At 39.2% G+C, this 18,348-nt stretch overlaps 1 protein-coding gene across 6 annotated transcripts; it reads right to left on the minus strand.

The window, feature by feature from the left end:
• Positions 1-78: 78 nt before the first annotated feature.
• Positions 79-17,896, minus strand: LOC140940384 (uncharacterized). Of its 6 annotated transcripts, XM_073389344.1 has the most exons (21): positions 17,748-17,896; positions 17,592-17,638; positions 16,700-16,799; positions 16,531-16,593; positions 15,594-15,659; positions 14,132-14,242; positions 13,219-13,477; positions 12,362-12,514; positions 11,471-11,570; positions 10,998-11,109; positions 10,468-10,614; positions 9,754-9,836; positions 9,582-9,657; positions 9,163-9,267; positions 8,829-8,996; positions 7,647-7,927; positions 4,922-5,057; positions 3,690-3,800; positions 2,215-2,327; positions 1,837-1,882; positions 79-1,732 (listed from the first exon to the last, which is right to left on the minus strand). In XM_073389344.1, the coding sequence occupies exons 1-21, from the start codon at positions 17,802-17,804 to the stop codon at positions 1,490-1,492; spliced, it is 2,577 nt and encodes an 858-aa protein (XP_073245445.1). In that variant the 5' UTR covers positions 17,805-17,896; the 3' UTR covers positions 79-1,489. The 6 variants fall into 6 exon arrangements, with proteins under 6 accessions (XP_073245445.1, XP_073245447.1, XP_073245446.1 ...); XM_073389346.1 differs by lacking the exon at positions 14,132-14,242; XM_073389345.1 differs by lacking the exon at positions 9,163-9,267.
• Between the last annotated feature and the right edge of the window lie 452 nt (positions 17,897-18,348).

The following is an 18,348-nucleotide window of genomic DNA, read 5'->3' on the forward strand; positions in this document are numbered from 1 at the left end:
TTGTCACGGGAAATAAATAACAATATGTCTGGATTTAGCGGAGAAAAAGGGTGTCCGAATAAAACAGACCAAATTACCGACCATTCAGAAAATTTATTAAAAAATCTCCCAAGCAACAGTTTCAGAACTTGCAAACATAAATACCTAATTTCTTTATACACGTTACATATTTCATACAGGATTTGCTAGTTGTACAGCTGAGACAACCTTATTGAAGTTATTTAAATAATACTCATTAAAAACCCCCAGAAAAAAACGTCAAGACAGGAGTATAATATTACCCATCTCTGGACGAAAAATTGTATCGAAGAATTATTTTTAATTTTTAAACTTAACTGCGAAGTAACAGACGCCAACAGCGAAGCAACATACGATGGATATCAAAATCATCCTTCAAATAACTACAGCTCATGCCGTGAGTCCTGAAATTAATGTCCTGTGATAGATAATTCCATTTATCTGCTTCCTCGCGTTTGTGAGGAAAGACCTAGAACGTCTCACCAATGGATTATTTTTTTTGCGCTCTTTACACCACTGGATACGCTGTAATTTCGTTTTTTAAAATACAGTATCTTTGAAAAAGGTTTATATCAGTATTCAGTCTTAAAAAAAAAACTTAAAAGTTGCCAAAACGACTTTTGTTCCTCCCGGCGGGATGATCTATAACTCGCTCAAATCCCCGAAAGCTAACTTTCCATGGGTGACACATTCGCAACACCACACGAATGAGGCTAAGAAACCTTATTCCAGATGTAACATTTTCTTCTTTTAAATTACTAAATAGCCTTCTTTGCTTCGATTGCACTTGCAAAATAGAGCGTGTTGTGTCCCAAACCAATCCTGTGGAGTTGAACTCTTACGTAAGAGCTTTCTTTGTTTCCATAAATTTGCACAGATGCTGGCCACGTGAGTGAAAACGCAACTTGAAAAGAAATTTTACCTTAAACTAGGCATCGAGGGCCAATTATCATAAAGACAAAACAAGGAAAAATTTGACGCCATTTTGGAAAGAGGCGTATCGCTTTCGACGTAAAAAGTACTTCCAAAAGACGGCGTCTTCTCGGTACAATGCATTTTGGTGACGTATTCGAGACGAACGACTAAGAGACTCGCTCGGACCAAGTGATTCGAAACGTTTGAGAGGGAAAAAAAAATAGTACAACGTGCGCAGAGCTTGCGGTTTTGTCTGGTGAGCGCAAAAATAAGCGGCGAAGCCGAGAAAGCGCTCCATTCTCCTCACGGCCTCGTCGCTCGCTCGCACCTCTCAACCCCATTACCCCTTCCAAACAAAACCGCCAGATATGCAGGCTGAGTATGAATAAGAGAAAGTTTGTTACCTCAGCACTGTTGGTCGACCACCTCCCCAACCTCCCTCCTCTCTGCAATACTATCACAAAAATTGAAGATAACGTTTACTTTGAAGTTAAAGTTTATCAGACGCCGTGTGTAAGAAGCGAAGGAGGTGTAACGCCATATCGGTTCATGGGTGTCACGCAAAATAGAAATTAAGCGCTCTGTTAGGATCACAGTCCGCAGCAAGAGTCACGCGCAAGAGTTCCCTTCTCGGTACAGCGTCTCCCAGGACACCCCTTAGAGTTTCAATACACCGTTCGACCTGGCTGTTCCCACGCGGCATGACGTCATCATCATCGTCACCAGTACTATCATAGTCATCATCATCCTCGTCATCATCATCATGTAACAGATCCTCCAAGTCTTCTAACGTCGTCAACTTGGAACAAAATCGACAAATAATGTTTCAATATTTGGATTCGCGTCGTTCAAATAGAAATAGAAATCTAAGAAACGGTTCGGTGTCAAACGAGGAATACTTACTGCAAAGGCTTGCCGTACCTCTTCTGAAATTGGGTCAACCTGCGGCCTACAAAAGACGCCAAGTAAAATTTCCATACATATCACCAGCAACAACAAATAGTGCGACCCTCTCTACTGAAGGAGATATCTTTCCTAAGATCTTACTTCTAAAACACTTCTTTGTTAACCCTCGAGGATATTATGCAGAAAAAGAAACAAATAGATACGTATTGATACGAAACTTCAAAACATGTACTAGATCAGTATGGCATTAAGTCATCTTTTTAAAGGAACAATTCTCTTTGCTTGATCAGTCCAATCTATGTCCACGAAGGTGGTAAGTTCAACTAGAATTAAGACACATACTATGACATTAATTATTTCTTAGATCTAACTTACATGTTTTGCTTCACATTATCTGTGATTTCTTTCTTTAAATTGGACGGAAGCTCTTGAAACATGTCTAAGTCCATGACCTCAGGATGTGCAGCAATATAACGTAAACATTCTTCCTAAAAATAGAAACAGGAACAATGAACCACATCTTCAGTGTGTAAATGTACCTCCGGATTAAAAATTAAAGCGTTTAATTTAAGTAACGGTCCAGATAAAAGGTGCTACCGTAAAATTCCGAAAATAAGCCCCACGGCTTACATTTTTCAAAGGCCCTGTTTGAGGGGCTTATTTTTGGAGGGGCTTATATTCGGAGGGGCTTAACTACGGAGAGAAATTTGCGTTTCAAAATCGATTGGGCTGGCCTTATAGTTGGAAGTAAATCTACCGTTTTTGCTTTGTTTTACTTTGTATTTGAGGGCAATTTTCCAAGTACAAGCCCCCGCGGGGTTTGGGGGCTTATATTTGGAGGAGCTTATACATGGAGGGGCTTATTTTCGGTAACTTAACTATTAGGGAGCTTAAGCAGCAACGTGCAGCAACGTTTTTGAGAAACGTACGTCAACCGAAAGTGAGCTTTTTTTCTCTTTTAATATGCCTTGATGCTACGAAATTTGTATTGCTAGGTGTCTTTACTCTGATAGAGACGATCTGCTACAAAATTTGTTTACGGCCCAAGATTGCAAAAAGTCCACTTCCGGTTGACTTGCGTTATAGAGTGTTTTCACATGACGTCACAGCGGCCATATTGGTGTCCCAAAACAGTGAAATGGCGGCCATGTTGGTGTCCCAAACCAATCCGTGGGAGTTGAACTCTTTTCTTATGCAAACGCTTTCCTGTGTTCCATAAATTTGTATAGATGCAGGCCACGTAAGTGAAAACGCTCTATTGTCTGTACTATACTTCTGTTTGGTCTAAACAACAAGATTTATGAAAACGTCGCAAAACAGCATGTATATTAATCCCTAGTTTTCCAACCAACTCTCCTGTCTAATTAACACAGAATTCCTATGTCAGTAACATAGGAAACTGTAAACTTTTCTTTTCTATTGTTTGCAGCTCTTATGATTGGTCGAAATCTTTAAACACAAGGAACGCCCTTTCAAAATAGAGTTCAAAAATGTACATTCTATTTTGTAAACTGCCTTTCTGTAGGTTTATGCATTCTCTGAGCAAAAGTGGAAACATTGTATGTGGGGAAAGCTTATTGCCCAATAATAATAATAATAATAATAATAATAATAATAATAACAATAATAATAATAATAATAATAATAATAATAATAATAATAATAATAATAATAGTGCCTTCCTCCTTACCCAGATCATTACTTAAAAGTGATTTTCTACCCACTGAAGAAGGCCCTGTTTGATTGTACTTTCTTTTGTCCTGACATTGATTCAATAAACTCATGCGGCGTGCGCTTTGCCAATAACAACAACGGTTTTCAATGCTTGTCAACCAAAGTACGATAGATACCTTCAAACGGGGCACAGTAAACTGTTCCGCCAAACCCATGTAGAGCAGCACTGTGTCTTCATCGACATCACACAACAAAATCTGTTCGCAAATCTCCTTCAAAGAATCCACCTGTAACAGAATATAACACCTGAAGGTCTTTAACAAAGAACAAGAAACTGCTTTCCCTAAATTATATCACACAGCTAGGGTGTCACTGTCGTGTCAATTGAACGATCACTAGTCCTAAGTAATACCAATTTCAGCACTGAAGGCGAGCACACACTATTAACTCCGCGGTATGGCCAGTACCTCACGCATGCGCACAGCCATATCACGCTGGCAGTGGCAGCCATGGACAGCTGTTTCGTCCTTATTAGGGTTCATCTGTACGGTGGCGCTGACGCTTAAAGGAGTGTTTTTGCACTCGCCTCGCCTGGCCATGTCGCGGAGTTGATAGTGTGTGCTTCATTTCTGAAATTGGTATTACTATTGTAAGCCCCGAAATCATTTCTCTTAACTTCTTAGTCTTGTAAAACTGACCTTTAAAAACCAACCGCGTTCTATACCGGTGATAAGTAAAAACCTTCTGTGGCTAATTCAGTCGTTTGTTGATGGATACCACTTAGTTGTCGTGAAAGATGTTATTCACCCGTTTGTCTCGAGGTAATCACTTCGTTGTTGATCGCGATGTTTCGGGTTTCGACCTTTCAGGTCTTCATTGGTGTCCATTTACTGAGTGAATAACGAACCCCGAGGGGATGGGGGTACTGAACAAAGTTTTATACCAGGAGGCTCCGCTCCGAAGTCTAATCCCATACCCTTTTATATGCCATTCTGGACAGAAAAGGTACCCAAATGGCACCCCCTTCCACAAACCTTGTTTAGAACTTTGGATCCCTTTCAACCGCTGTAAATGCACTTTCTTTAAGTTCAAATATGAATAAATCACGAAACTATTAAATTTTCGCGACTTTTTCCAACTACAAAATCCTTCTGTAGCCCTTTTAGGTCATTTTACAGAAGGAAATAACAGATTTCCCTAACCTTTCGTAAACTTCAACTATTGACACGTATGGTCACGGTATATAACTAGCCTGCGAGCAAGCTCTCCTATTTGGGCGAGCAAAGCGAGCCTCGCGAGAACGCGCGAGTGAGGGGACGCTCGCTCGTGCGTTCTCGCGAGACTCGCTTTACTCGCTTCGCTGGCTTGCTCGCAGGCTATATATAACGACATCAGTGGGTCATCATACCTCATACTTGTCACTCAGTGCTAGCATTTCAGGGACATCATCCGTACTGAGAGTGCGCTTATCAAGCGTACCGCTGTACAGGTATCCAAGAAACTTGTGGAATAAACACGGGCTCGTGTCAGGGACTAATATACGTCTGAAATTTAGAATTTTAACACTGCGGGTTACATAATCAAATGACTCGTAAATGTATTGAATGGAGAAAGCGGATTTTTACTAACACGATTCAAGGAACAGCTTTCGTTTTCATGCCGACTTGTTAGCATTTAAAGCTGTGAGCGTTAAGTTGGTTACCACAGCGAGAAGAAAAAAAATAGCGACTAAACTTGTAGTGAAAATCGCCAATTGGCGAGGCGTGCGTTCGGCCGCATATGTGGCAAGCTGTCATATGGTAGTGTTTTTATTGGCTCGTAATTATGATCTTTCCGTAGGCTACAGAAAGATCATGAAACATTAGCAAAAGATATTTACGTTCCATTTTCTCTATAATTTCCTCTTCCACCCTGGCTGTGGGAGTATGCGTTCATTTGAGACGCCTGGCCAACGTTTATAATTTTAGGTTGCTAAAACGGGCGACTTTGAAAACAGAAAATGAGTTTGAAACACTGCTTGTGCGTGTAAACGTAACCTGACGATGTCCAGTAACCCAAGTACACAAGAAGACATGCACTCATAAGGCCGAAGTCTACTTTCAAAGCCAGTACGGAGCCAAATTGAAGTTGGCCCAGACGTTATATTTCTAAAACAAGTGCGCGTGTTCATAGGGATTTCCAAACAAGAGAAAAACAAAGCAAATCACTATCGAGAGAGATGTTTGGAAATCGGATCTTAATGCACGTAACATTTTTGCGAACGTTTCCTTTGAATTTCGTCAAGAACTATTGTTTATTCATCAATATTCGAAGGGGAGAGACGGCAAATGGTTGCTGGAAATATCGGTAAGTCGTAACTGTTCATCAATAAGATGGCTAAAACGGGTGCAATTCCACTATCGGTTCCAGTGCTACACCAATACATTTACTACAAAAACTCTCAAATTCTGCGTAACTCTCTAAAATTTGCATTTTTGACCATATCTGGGTTTAAGTAGGACCCCATATTTGGGCAGTGACGTCATGGTCTTGTTTTTACAACTCATGGTTCGAAATTGACCACTCCAGAAAATACCTTAACATACCATAATGCTCTTTGTTTGTCACCCCAAAACTTTGCATTGACTATTTTCCAATTCCCCATAATACACTCTGTCTGCCCCCCAAATTTTGCATAACTTATTGTCTTAAAATGCTCTTGGGAAAATGCAATACTCCCAGGAACATTTAAAAACAATGGTTTATGCAAAATTTGGGGGGCAAACAGAGTGTATTATGGGGAATTGGAAAATAGAGAATGAGTGTTTTCAGTTTCTCTTGGGGCCATATCAACTCCCAAGAGAAACAAGACAATGCTTATGCAAAATGTTGGGGTGACAAACAAAGAGTATTATGGTATGTTATGGTATTTTCTGGAGTGGTCAATTGGGTGATCCAGTGTGCAGCTGTTCGTTGTCTGTTCAAGAGGACCTAACAGGTGAGCAAGCTTTAATACGATTTCTAGTTTTAAAGGGCTATTAGTGCTCTGGTTTGCTTTATAAATTGCGTTTAAAGCAGCAGCTGATAAAGGAATAGGGTTTTACGCTCCAATTTTTGTCAGAACCAGCTTGTTCTTCACAGCTCGATTTATTACATTGAGGTAGCTTGTTCGCCTCTCGACTCAGAACCAGAGTTTTCAGTGTCCTCTTTTCCTTGGTAAATTGAAATATATGCGGTAGCTAATCAAGGAATAGGGTTATATTCTCAAAACCTTTATCAGAACCAGCGTGTTCTTCGCAGTTCGATTTACGTTGAACCAGTCCTTACCTCCCGTGAAGAATGCAACGCATTTGAGGACCTTTTGTTTTTTAGAATTTATTTCTGCCTTTCGACCAATTTATTTTTGATTTATTTTTGCCTTTCTGTCAACCAGCATGTTCTTTTGGCTGCTCGATTTACATTGAGACAGCCCTAAACTCCCGTGAGGAATGCAATGAATTTGCGGACATTCCGATTTAAAGACTATCCTTAAGAATCATTATGCCTTTAGAGAGACTCTTCGTCCCGTGCCACTCGCTCATTAGATCTTTGTATTTTATTCAAGTCTATATTATTATACCTCAGATACATTCCGCCCCTTTCTTTCCCTTTTCACATATTTTGCTTTACACCAATTTTTTCATATTACCACGCGGCTTAATCCCTGATGATCCATTGATAGGCGAAAGCTCGGAATTTAATTTTAATTTTTAATTTCAGCAGTCAAAGGCCTCACTTGAACTATATTTTACTTTCTAACATTTATAGTTTTGAATTTCCATAAAACACAAGTCGGTGATCCTAACCAACACAGCTTCAAGCCATGTTGTTATTGCTTAATAGAAGTGAAAGCCTAGAATGTGCCGAAGTTGTTAGTCGAGTGCCATCCTTTTCTACAGCGGAATCCACTGTAAACCTCTAAAATTATGTAACAAATCGCGAAGATCTGGATAGGCACATTCCACAAAAGGCAAACGAATTCGCCCCGTTGCCGCAAGGTACCCCTTGTTGTAAAATGTAAGCACAACAGAGAGTCACATCCCATAACCAGGCATATGCATCTCAGGTTTGATATAATTATTGCTTGAAACTAAATCGTCCAAGGAATTCCTCACCTTTCAATAGACTCTTTCATTCCACTGAGCAGTGCTCTTCTAAACCAGTCACAACGTGTTGCTACAATAACACGGTGCGCGGGAATCTCCGCTCGGCTGTTCTGCTTACTGAAGTGTTTACATTCTGCGCAAGTAGAACAATGAACTAGGTCTGTTGTGTCGAAGGTGAAGCTCATATCAGCATAATCTCCAGAAAGCAACAGTTGTAAGACCGACTGTGCGAGTGGGCTCTTATCGCCCGGCGGACAAGTGACTACGGACTCCACACGTGCTGTGCTTTTCTAGAAGAATAAAGGAAAAACAAAAATCACGAGAATCGGAGATATTATCTTCATATTGTTAATGGACATAATACGTAAGAGAGTTCAACGAAAACAACTGGCAATGAGTTAATTTTGAGACCACTACTCGACAACAGAGACAATACATAACTAGCTTTGAACGCTTACCACGCGACTAAGTGTTTACGAGGAAATATGAAAACGTAAAAAGCAAATTCAGTATATAATTTTTGTCTATAATTTGTTGAGTGGATGCTCTAAAAACAGTTGAGAAAATATCCGAGAATGTGCTTTTGAAAAAACGCAAAAGAAACCCGGATTAAACTCTAACCCCTGGTCAGCTCTGATCGGCCTTTGAACAACTTGGCCCAGAATGCTTTGCAGGATTTGAGCCCAGGTTATTCCACACATAGATCGGGGCCCAGTTGCTCGAAGCATGGTTAGCGTTAACCAGCGTTTAATACCTTGACAACGTATTGGTTTTGATACTGCTTAACCAATGGTTAAAGCTAACCATGCTTTGAGCAACTCAGCCCGGATGTCCACACCTGTGAGCTACAGAAAGACTCCAAAGAACCACGCTATCACTAATTAGGTTCATATGCAACACGTGCCATGTATGTGATCAGCGGCCGTGTACTATGGTGATACGATAATAAAGGTAGTAAATTTTCCAGTTCACAGTATCTAAATTCAGAAAGAGCAACCGTTTCTAAATGCCCACGACTTGATGATAAACTGGTAAAATGTCGTTCGAGAAATAATTCTCTTAATTCTGTTTCGTCCACATTTAGTGATAAGCACGCCCACTTATGCCTGGGACTTCCAATCCGTTACAAAATAACTGGTGATTCCTGAAGATGTTAAAAACAACTACTTTTGTGCATGCTTAAAAGATTACCTTCGGTGGTGACGGATTTTCAGGTTTGTCTTCATCCCCAGATTCTCTCAGGAAACCAATCTCTTTGACCAGATTAGTGAATTCAGTATCGTGTATAAGGCTGCTAGCTTCTTCCACTACTGGTTCAAGAATGACTCTATTTGCCATCACCTTTCGTAATGCAAGACTCTGTAGATTGGTTGAGAAAGTGACGCGAGATTTTTTCAGCCAATCACAAAGAGTTGCAGTGCAAAACAAAGTAATGCAAAATTCTTGAGCTAATTATCTCTATGAATGCCACACGTTCTAACATTGAACAGAAGTTATCTAACGCAAACCCGGGTTTCATACTCACCACAAAAGAAGTCCACACTTTATATGAATGTTTCCATTCTTTCCAAGAGAGCTTTTTCTCAAATACTCTTGGAAATTTTTGAAGAGTGCGAATTTGCTCTGGAATCTGCAAACAAATCATATTAACTAACTTATAAACTAGCCTAGCATATTCTTAACTTCGCATTTAAGTAGCTTTTTAGCATATTGTTAGTAAGATGTTTTTAGCTCATTCTTTATCATTCTTACTTTTTAGTTTATTAGTCTTTTACATATTTTTAATCTTTGTGAAGCGCCTCGAGGAGCTAATACATGTGTGCGCTATATAAATTCACTGTTGTTATATTTCCCAGTATTTGTTTAGCTTCACGAAAACGGCTCAAGAAGCGGGTTAAAACTGCTTCCGTCCAGTAACGCGTCGAGCAAAAAAGTCTTGCTTACCTCTAACATTATTTTGTCCATGGATTTAACTACTGCCCTGATTTTTTGGTCTTCTGATAAAGCAGCAAAATCTCCCCTAAATTAAAAAGTAGAAATACGAAGATGTTCAAGACGTATGTACGGATCCAACTTTAGAGGAGTCACATGTTCAATTTCACAAATGAAACTTTACCTTTTCTGTAACAAAAACACAAGTGTCGATGAAACTTTCTGTTGAAATCTCTTCAATGTCATCACTTCTCTTAAGTGAACAGCCTAAAAACCAAACGTTATGTATATTCATGATCAGTTCGACAATGAGGTCGTAAACGAAGCTAAATGCCAGTTTGCCATTTAAAGGTAGTCAACGATGCAGGCACACAGTTTTCTTGGGCGAAGGAAGAAAAAGGTGGCTAACGAAACCACAACGACGACGGTAGAAACATCCTGTTGTCATGGTTTTTATTTTCACGTTGTTTTCGATAACGTCATAGTCGTCGTTTTGTAAGCTCCCCATGAGGTTGGAGGATCACAGAAATTCCACACCCCAGAAACTGTAAGGGGGAATGGGTACAAAATTTCGGCGCAAGGATTTCTGGGATCATTTGGGTGGGCAAGCGATTCTTATGATTGGCTATTGGTTGCCTTGAATACCATCGACCAATCGTAAGTAACGCTTGTCCACTCAAACAATCCCAGAAATCACTGCACCCACAGCTTGTACCATTCTCCCTAGAGTTTCTGAAGTGAGTATTTCAACTGGTTTGATTTTGTGCTGCTTATCGCGAAGACAACAAGATGTCCATATTTTGGCTCTTGGAGCAGTATCACAGGGTTTTGTCCCCAAGAACTGGAAGCCTTGGAGAAGAAGTTTCCTTCCCTCTTTAATGACACTGAATTCACTTACATTTCTGAGTGTTCGACTTAAAGACGTTGCCATCTTTGGGAGGTGCGTTTTCTTCTTATGATCTTTATCCGCTTTCTTTGTGATATTTTCCAGTGCGTCGAGGGCATTACCTCCCAGCTCTGTGGATGTCAGCCACATCTTTTCAATCTTTTTATAAAGGAAAAAAAAATATGCATATATTCTACATGAAAGTGGAATCCTAAAGACAGTGAAAGATTTAAGTCATTCACAAACTTCTAGAGAAGTCAAAGTGAATTGCTTCTCTTTAAAAGCAGGTTTACATTTCTGATGCCATTTTGTTGCGATCATCAAAGTCAACGTTGTTATAGTCATCTTCATCATCGTTACAATAGACCTTATTCACGATACCCGCTCTCTTTGCACGCGCTTAAGCGCGGGACTCGTGTTTTGCGAAGTTCCTCCTATATATGTATATAAAAGCCTGGCTCAGGTTATGTTACAATCATCATCATCATCATCATCAAAATCTTCATCAAAATCGGAACTATAGAATTAATAACAACATTTACCTCAGGAATAATGTGCACAGCCAATTCCTCCTTGTCAGAACGACTGAGTCCAGACACAGAAGCTTGAAAAATAACCAAGAACGTTTCAACTAGTTCCACAAAACTCGGTAACCTGTACAACAACAAAGTATGTACGAGTCAGTAAGCATATACTTACCACATTAGGAAAGCCAAAACGCCCAAAAAAGCCTCAACACAGCTGGTAAACTAGCAGTAACCATTCCAATGACGGTAATTTCCTCTGGTACTGTTAATTGTACTCTACAAGCTGGTTCTAACTTTTGAGTTTGCGCAGTATAATCCTACGCCTTCGCGTCAATAGATAAAATACTACAATGTATAAACTATTTAAACTAAATTAAGGCACTTTCAAACGCTTCCCGACATTACTGTACAAGTGTTTTGAGGCTAAATGAGTCTACAGTAAAATCAATTTTTAGCACTGCAATTTTGAACTACGAGCACTTGCCTACCTCTTCCTACTGTGCTGAATAATTTCCTGGCGTTCTTCCCTTGACAAATCAGATTTATGCTTAGTAAAAATGTCGCAGAGTAAAGTAAACTTTAAAATTCCTAAAAAAAAAAACGAAAAAAAAAAAACAGAGACATAACTGAGAAAATAACCCAAGCATCGCTCATCACTAAAATGTACCTCTGCTCTTGTAAATTGCCGCTCTTGAATGAAACCCATTTTCAACAAGCAGACAGCAAATTTTCCTTGTACACGCTCTTATAAGTCATAGAAATGATGTTAAATGTTGAAAACCTGACACTACAAGCCATTGGCGAAAGGCTTTCCTGCTAAGCAAAGTCTTAAACAAAGAAAGTAGAAATCGCTTCGTTGTGGTTCGATCCACTGTTCTCGTAATCGTAAAGACTATATAACGCTGCCGGCCAATGAGCACACGAGACCATCTACAACAACCCTCGAACCCTCCACAATTTTTTTTTTATAGTTTTGATAAAGATCAGTTAGCGAATATCCATTGAAACTGCTACAAAGAGCGCCTTGAAATTAGGTAACTTACCAAGTTTAAAGGCGGTACGTTAAAAGGGAGCGAAAATATTGCTCCATTAAGTCCAGAAATATTACAGACGCTTGTATAGTGGGGGAGAAGAGGCACCAACTTGCCCCCTACCATTAGAATTTTACAGACATTTTGTGGATTAATATCTTCGTTAGTTTTCTTCAAATCACGTTCAAACTTGACATCTTTACTAATATTAAGGCGTTCATTTTAGCCGTGTTGACTGATTTTTGCTAGCTGGTCACAATCAAACGTTGAAAAAAAAAAAAAACACCTTGGAAAGGGCCTTTATGATGCAAAACTCACGAGCTCTCTCTCACTGTCAATCCCTCTTACCTATTACGAGTTGTTTCAGTGCAGACTTCGTTGTCCCAGCAATCAATGCGTATGCTTGAGTGTTGTTATGCCGAAGGTCAGCAGCGAGAGATTCTGTCATTTGTAAGACTTGCTCCAGAATGGCAAACATTTCACTTATCAAACTTTTAATCCCTGCAAAGAAACACAATCATGCCACATCACACTTTGTTTGGCGCTTGACAACCTCGGGAAAAACTCGGGAGACAGTTCCATCCATTTTCTACCCTTTACTTCTATTTCGTTGGCGCTACAACCTCAGGACAAACTCTTGACCCTTTGCGCCATAGTACCTTCTCCTCTAAGCCAAAAAAATAAGACCCCTCTCCACCCCCTATTCAAAGTTGCTTTGGTCTAAAAACCAATGGGCATTTTTCTCGTGTTATCCTAAACAACGTTGGATAAGGGGAGAAGGGAAATGGGCATTCATTTGATGACGTTTTCCTTTTTGGCGTGGATGACAGGGAAAAAATGCTATTTTTTGGATGTGTCTCAACAGCTTTTGTTCGAGGTTGTAGCAAAATGATGGAAAAACTGACATAAATGTACTGTGTACCCCTTCTAATATCTCTTCTGGGTTCCCCAACCCATAATGAAATAATCATTGCTTAACGCTTGTTACCTTCCCTCTAAGCCTTTGGCAATATGTCTTTGTTAAAAAAATGTATAAATTTGTTTGCAAATTTTCATCACACGTGATAACCGAATTTGCTTTTCTGGGGGGAGGGGGTGGGGGATGCAATTTTGCACATGTCCACAGAGCTCAATTCTAAATACACCTTAGTGTCAAAATTCCTTAAGGCCTCGAAATTCTTCAACAGTCTTGTAAAAGTACTCACTGTTTTTAACAGCTGTAGCTTCAAGAAACTCTACACACAGCTCTCCTAAACTTCCAACATCGTTGCTATTTAATTGAGAAATTCTCATTAGCTTCTTTGCTGTGTCCTCGGACAAGTCCCTCGGCAGACAGCAGGTATAGACATAGTGCAGAAGGGCATGCAAAACATCTGGTGAGAGATCTGTGAGGAAGGCAGGAATCTTGTCCCATTTGTAAATGTCAGTGAAAAAGCAGCAAAGGATAGTTTTGTGGGCTGGAAACTGAAAGGAAAAAAAACATTTTCTTTCAGGGCCAGTTGTTTTTTATCTGTGAGGGAGCAGGCAGCAGCTTTAATGAGCAATCGTTTTTCAAATCACCTTGGAATGTTTTTTGGCAGAATAATACTGAAAATGTGTCTGATCTGTAGTCTTCTACACAGCCATATTTTCTTATACAATTCTCCACCCCACAAGGAGGGGTGGGGTAACTTACATAGGAATATTAAAACTTGTCACAAAGGTACACAACAACAGTCACATCAAATAATAATATAGTGAAGTATATTAGAGTGAGAAACACATGCAGGAGTTATTTAAAGTCCATGTTTATACACATACTATTATGCACACCTGTGTTTTTGTTCCAAAACAGTTCAATAATTAAAAATTAAAAATAAAATCTATACTATTAAAGTGGGTTCCATTTCCTACACACTGGTAATCTGAGGATTTTCCTTTATTTAAAGTTGGGATGGGGCACAAATTAAAGCACACTTTTTTTAATGAACATAAGGGCTTGCAGCACTCCTATGCTGAAAAGAAATGTATTCTTTGGGAGTGGATACATGGCATTTTGGTTTGTGCGACATCTACCTTGCGCCATTATTTATAACATTAGCAAGAAAAGACATAGTGATTTTTAATAAAGGAAAATACCTTTTCACCATTACTAGCTGTGAATGTAATATCTGTGAAAAATCCTTCATTCAAAGCAGCAAGCAGAGTGTAAGGAAGAGAGAAGAGATTATCAGATTGTTCTTGATTCACCTATAAAACAGTTGAAAATTAAGTAAACACTAACAGTCAAGGAGATGTAGTAATTAAAATTGGTTGTTAACCATTTTTCTTTTTTTAGGGGGAATATATGCGGGCCAGGGGAAGGCATGACACACCCTCTCAAGTGCCATAATCCATTTTGAGAAATGCCATTATAGTTAATACTCCAGTTTCCAGTAACTCATCAAGCAAGTGAGGCCATTATAATGTCTCTATTCTAAGCATGTATGAGCCGCACATGTGCATGCTGTGCACTGTCTTATCATTTGCAGCTCAGCAAGGATGAACAGAGCAATGCTAATAGGTAGCTTAAGCTACATCGACGGTGACAGCTATGAAATTGTAGTGAATTTGTGGTGCTTTAAACTCTCTGACACTTATTCTATCTCATTCAATTTGTCAAATGTTGGTGAATTTTTCTAGAGTTGAACTCTAAGGGATTGTATCGATGTTCAGGAGAATTAGAAAACAGAAAGTCGTTGTCCTCAATGTCCACGTCCTCCCCAAAACATGAAATTAGGCAGTGTCACGTGGTAGTTGTGCTGTGACAGCAAAAAAATTGTACAAAAAAGCGCGATGCACATGCAAAGTTGTTGTTCTGCCAATCTACATGTAAACCTATTGCTTTTTTGCTGACTCTTCACTGCCATCCCATGACTGTTACCTAAGCTCACTAATGTTAGCTAAGATTAATATTATTTTGTTCCAAAAATTATCCATACCTCCCCCACGGAAGAGATTTTCCTTAGACACCTCGTCCCCCCCCCCCCCCCCCCACCTCTCTGGAAATTTCAGTCAAGCTTCATACAATTACTTCAATCTTTGGGCCTTTGAGAACCCCCCACCCCCCCGGAATTTCCAATCCCTTCCCTTCCCAATATTTTACACCCTATCAAAAGGCCTGAATTCTCTCTTTGCAGACAGCCCTATATATCTTTAAGATGAACACCATGTACCTCCCTATCACGGACCACTAGAGTTGGTCCCTGAAATGCTGAAGGCATTTTCTCTTACTCTCTATGGGTGAACCATTTCTAAGATGGACACCTACTGGCTATTTCCATTAAGCTGACTGTACAAATATACCCAGGGTTCGAAAAAAACTTGAATTTCAGCTAAAAGTTGTCCTTTGAGCAAGAAGCTCTCACATTTTGCCCGCCTGTGGCCACTTCTTGCTTGTCTTAGTTGATGATTTTTTTAAGGGATGAAGAAGTGCCTGGACCCATTAGGCAACTGCATTATAAAAGTTACTTGCCCAGCAAAAAATCTAGTTGACCTAGACAACTGAACGGGACTTTTTTCGAGCCCTGATACCCTGTTAAAAAGAAAGGCTTCAGCTTGCCTTTTGACAGCACAGCTTCAAATGTTTGTCATAACGGAGTACCAGCTGATTTGACTCGAATGTACACTGAAATTAAATGCAAAAATGATAAAAATCAATTAAACAATAAAACATGTTGCAGATTTGAAATAATAGAATACACTGGATAAGTAAGCAACATTCATGTCAGAGTTAAAGTGAAAAATAAACATCTCTCTAAAAGCATTAGGAACTTCAATTTGCTGTATAAAACTATGTAGATGCATATTTACTAATATGTATTATACTTAGATACAGTTGAACCTGCATGTGCAACCACCTCCCATAAGCAACCACCTACAGAGTGTTCATAAGGCATTGGACATCAGATAATTCTTTGTTTGCTATGCAGAATTTTCCGGCAAATATTCAGTAGCCTAGGGCTTACTTTTTATTCAGACATAGAGCCTTTTTCAAAATGTTCCACTGTAACGTTACACCTTTCTCCTGCTACTAAATTTTTAATGAAACCCCTGCACCTATCCAAAGCACCATATATTTTCCCAGCCACGTGAGATCCCTTTTATAATCCAGAACCTCTCGTAAACTCATGACCACCTCGACCCATAAGTGACTGCGACCACTTTTTGGCCTCACGGTTTTATTACTTTCCATTTTTTTAACCTATTGTAAGCAACCACTTAATGCATGATGTGGTCTCTGTTTGCTGTACATACTATGCCACTCAGAGTATAACACTAAGAACTTTCAGTGTCACATGCAACTATACAAATAATGTAACTTAGAAATTGCATGCAATTAATTAGCGAAAAATTATACGTCAGACTTCTTCTCAGAAGAGACCCCCTGTTTGTCTATTCTTATAAATTAATGACAACCTCCTGTAAGCGACCACTAAATCTTCGCATTTTGGGTGGTTGCTTATGGGGGGTTTGACTATATTATGCCAATCTCTAACCTTCAATCCAATCCTATCAACACTGCTGCCATAACAAATCAGCTCTTCTTCAAATCTGTCGAACTAAAAATTGCCAAAAAATTTTGAAATCCTTTCAGAGAATTCAAAGAAACATTTAACAAACAGCAGTCATTGATCCCCATCACCTGGACAAAATAATATTACAAACCATGAATGTTTCACAAGAGAAAAAAGGCAAAGTCTCTTGTTCCAAGGCAGATGACATCATCCAGACCAAGTCTCCTCCTTCCTCCAGCTGGAATTTTATACTGTCAACAACACACATGTAAGTCAGTTTGTAAAAGAAGAAGTTATCAACCTGCAAACACAGATCTATTCCTGGTTATCGCTTCTCTCAACCTGTAAGTAACTTTTCTGGTGGAGGAAGGGACGGCCTAAAGAACCTCTGCGCTCGCAGGCTAAGAAGTCATTCATTGTGGTTTAAAATGCTACCTTGGTTTAAGCTTTTTAGAGTGGGAGAGTCACGATCATGCTTTGAATGCTTGTTCTTCAAGCTTTGTCTTTGGATAGCAGCGAAAGCCATAATTATTTAATTCACCCAAGAATAAACAGCTAGGCTGCTGCGCTCTAAAGCTCTGTACAACTAAAGTGGTTATTGCCTGGAAATGAGGTTGCTAGTAATTATATAACTTTGAAGTCTACATCATTTGAATATAGTAAGTGCTAGCTGGTTATAAAATAATAATTAAGCTTCAATCACAAACAGTGAAATATTAAATTTTTGAGTGAATTAATGAATAATGATGATCATCTTCATCATCATCATCATAATAATATAGAAATGATAATAATAATAATAATAATAATAATAATAAAACCAGCTTAGCAAGGAAGTCTAATCCCTGGTTCAGATTTTTCTCTCCTCAACAATAAAATGCTCACCAATATAAGCTAAATGCATAACTTATGTAAACAAGCTCTTGACGTCTCGGCATATTTGTCTGATAGTTTCACTGATGATAATCATGAAAGAGAGACGACTCCATGCTGGATTTCATCATTAACCTATAATACTCTAAAGAGTTATATAAAGCTCTTACCCTTCCACAGACGGATATCTTTCTTCTGCTAACTTACAAGATACAATCTACAAAGAGGAAAGAATGTTATTATGTGTTGTTGGACCGTGACAATGGACTAGTTTCATTTCTCCGTCTTACTTTTTTATCAGCGCTAAAATTCGTTTCGTAGCTTACCTCCCAACAGCCTAGAAGATCGTCCTCTGAAAGTTTTCTGTTGGAAAATCTCTCCATATTGTCCGATTGTAATGTTTCGTTCGCTAAAGATTCACATGATCACATTTTCTGGCCGCATTGACAAAAACACTTCATTCGTCTGTTTTCATTCCTTTTATGCTCTGTGAACCTGGGTCGAGGAGTTGCAAAAAGCACTTACCCTACCCTACAAATTTCTTCTGTTAGCCTTTAGATGTTTTAGAGAGCACTGATTATACCCTAAAACGTCTACTGTATTATCCCTAAGCTCTAAGTTGATTACAAGTAAGCTACTGTTTCACTTCCCATGGAAAAGAAGGTGAAAGAAAAGGCTAAAATACCATACCAATGTCGGCCCTTGAGGGGAGGGTTGGGGACTCACAGGCTACCCAAGCTCAAACTGAGAGAAGCCAGAAATAGGCTTGATTCATTATTTGCTACTGACATCGGCAAATTTTCGTCATTGAAAGCAGTTTTAAGAGTCAGTATTTAACTAGAGTTCTCAAATTGCCACAAGAACAAAGAATTCTTATCTATATCACGTTTGATGTCCGATTCATCGATAATCATTATTTGGAACAGT

This window comes from Porites lutea, chromosome 6, assembly GCF_958299795.1.
Source record: "Porites lutea chromosome 6, jaPorLute2.1, whole genome shotgun sequence".
Classification (NCBI taxonomy): domain Eukaryota; kingdom Metazoa; phylum Cnidaria; class Anthozoa; order Scleractinia; family Poritidae; genus Porites; species Porites lutea.

Excerpts from the sequence above, each read along its gene's own strand:
- LOC140940384 (XM_073389344.1), bottom strand. The coding sequence starts at position 17,804 with ATGGAGAGATTTTCCAACAGAAAACTTTCAGAGGACGATCTTCTAGGC. Across the intron at positions 16,594-16,699 it reads TCTCTTGTGAAACATTCATG|TTCGACAGATTTGAAGAAGA; the intron begins GTTTGTAATATT and ends GGCAATTTTTAG. Across the intron at positions 10,615-10,997 it reads CTGTGCACATTATTCCTGAG|ATTGAAAAGATGTGGCTGAC; the intron begins GTAAATGTTGTT and ends CTTTATAAAAAG.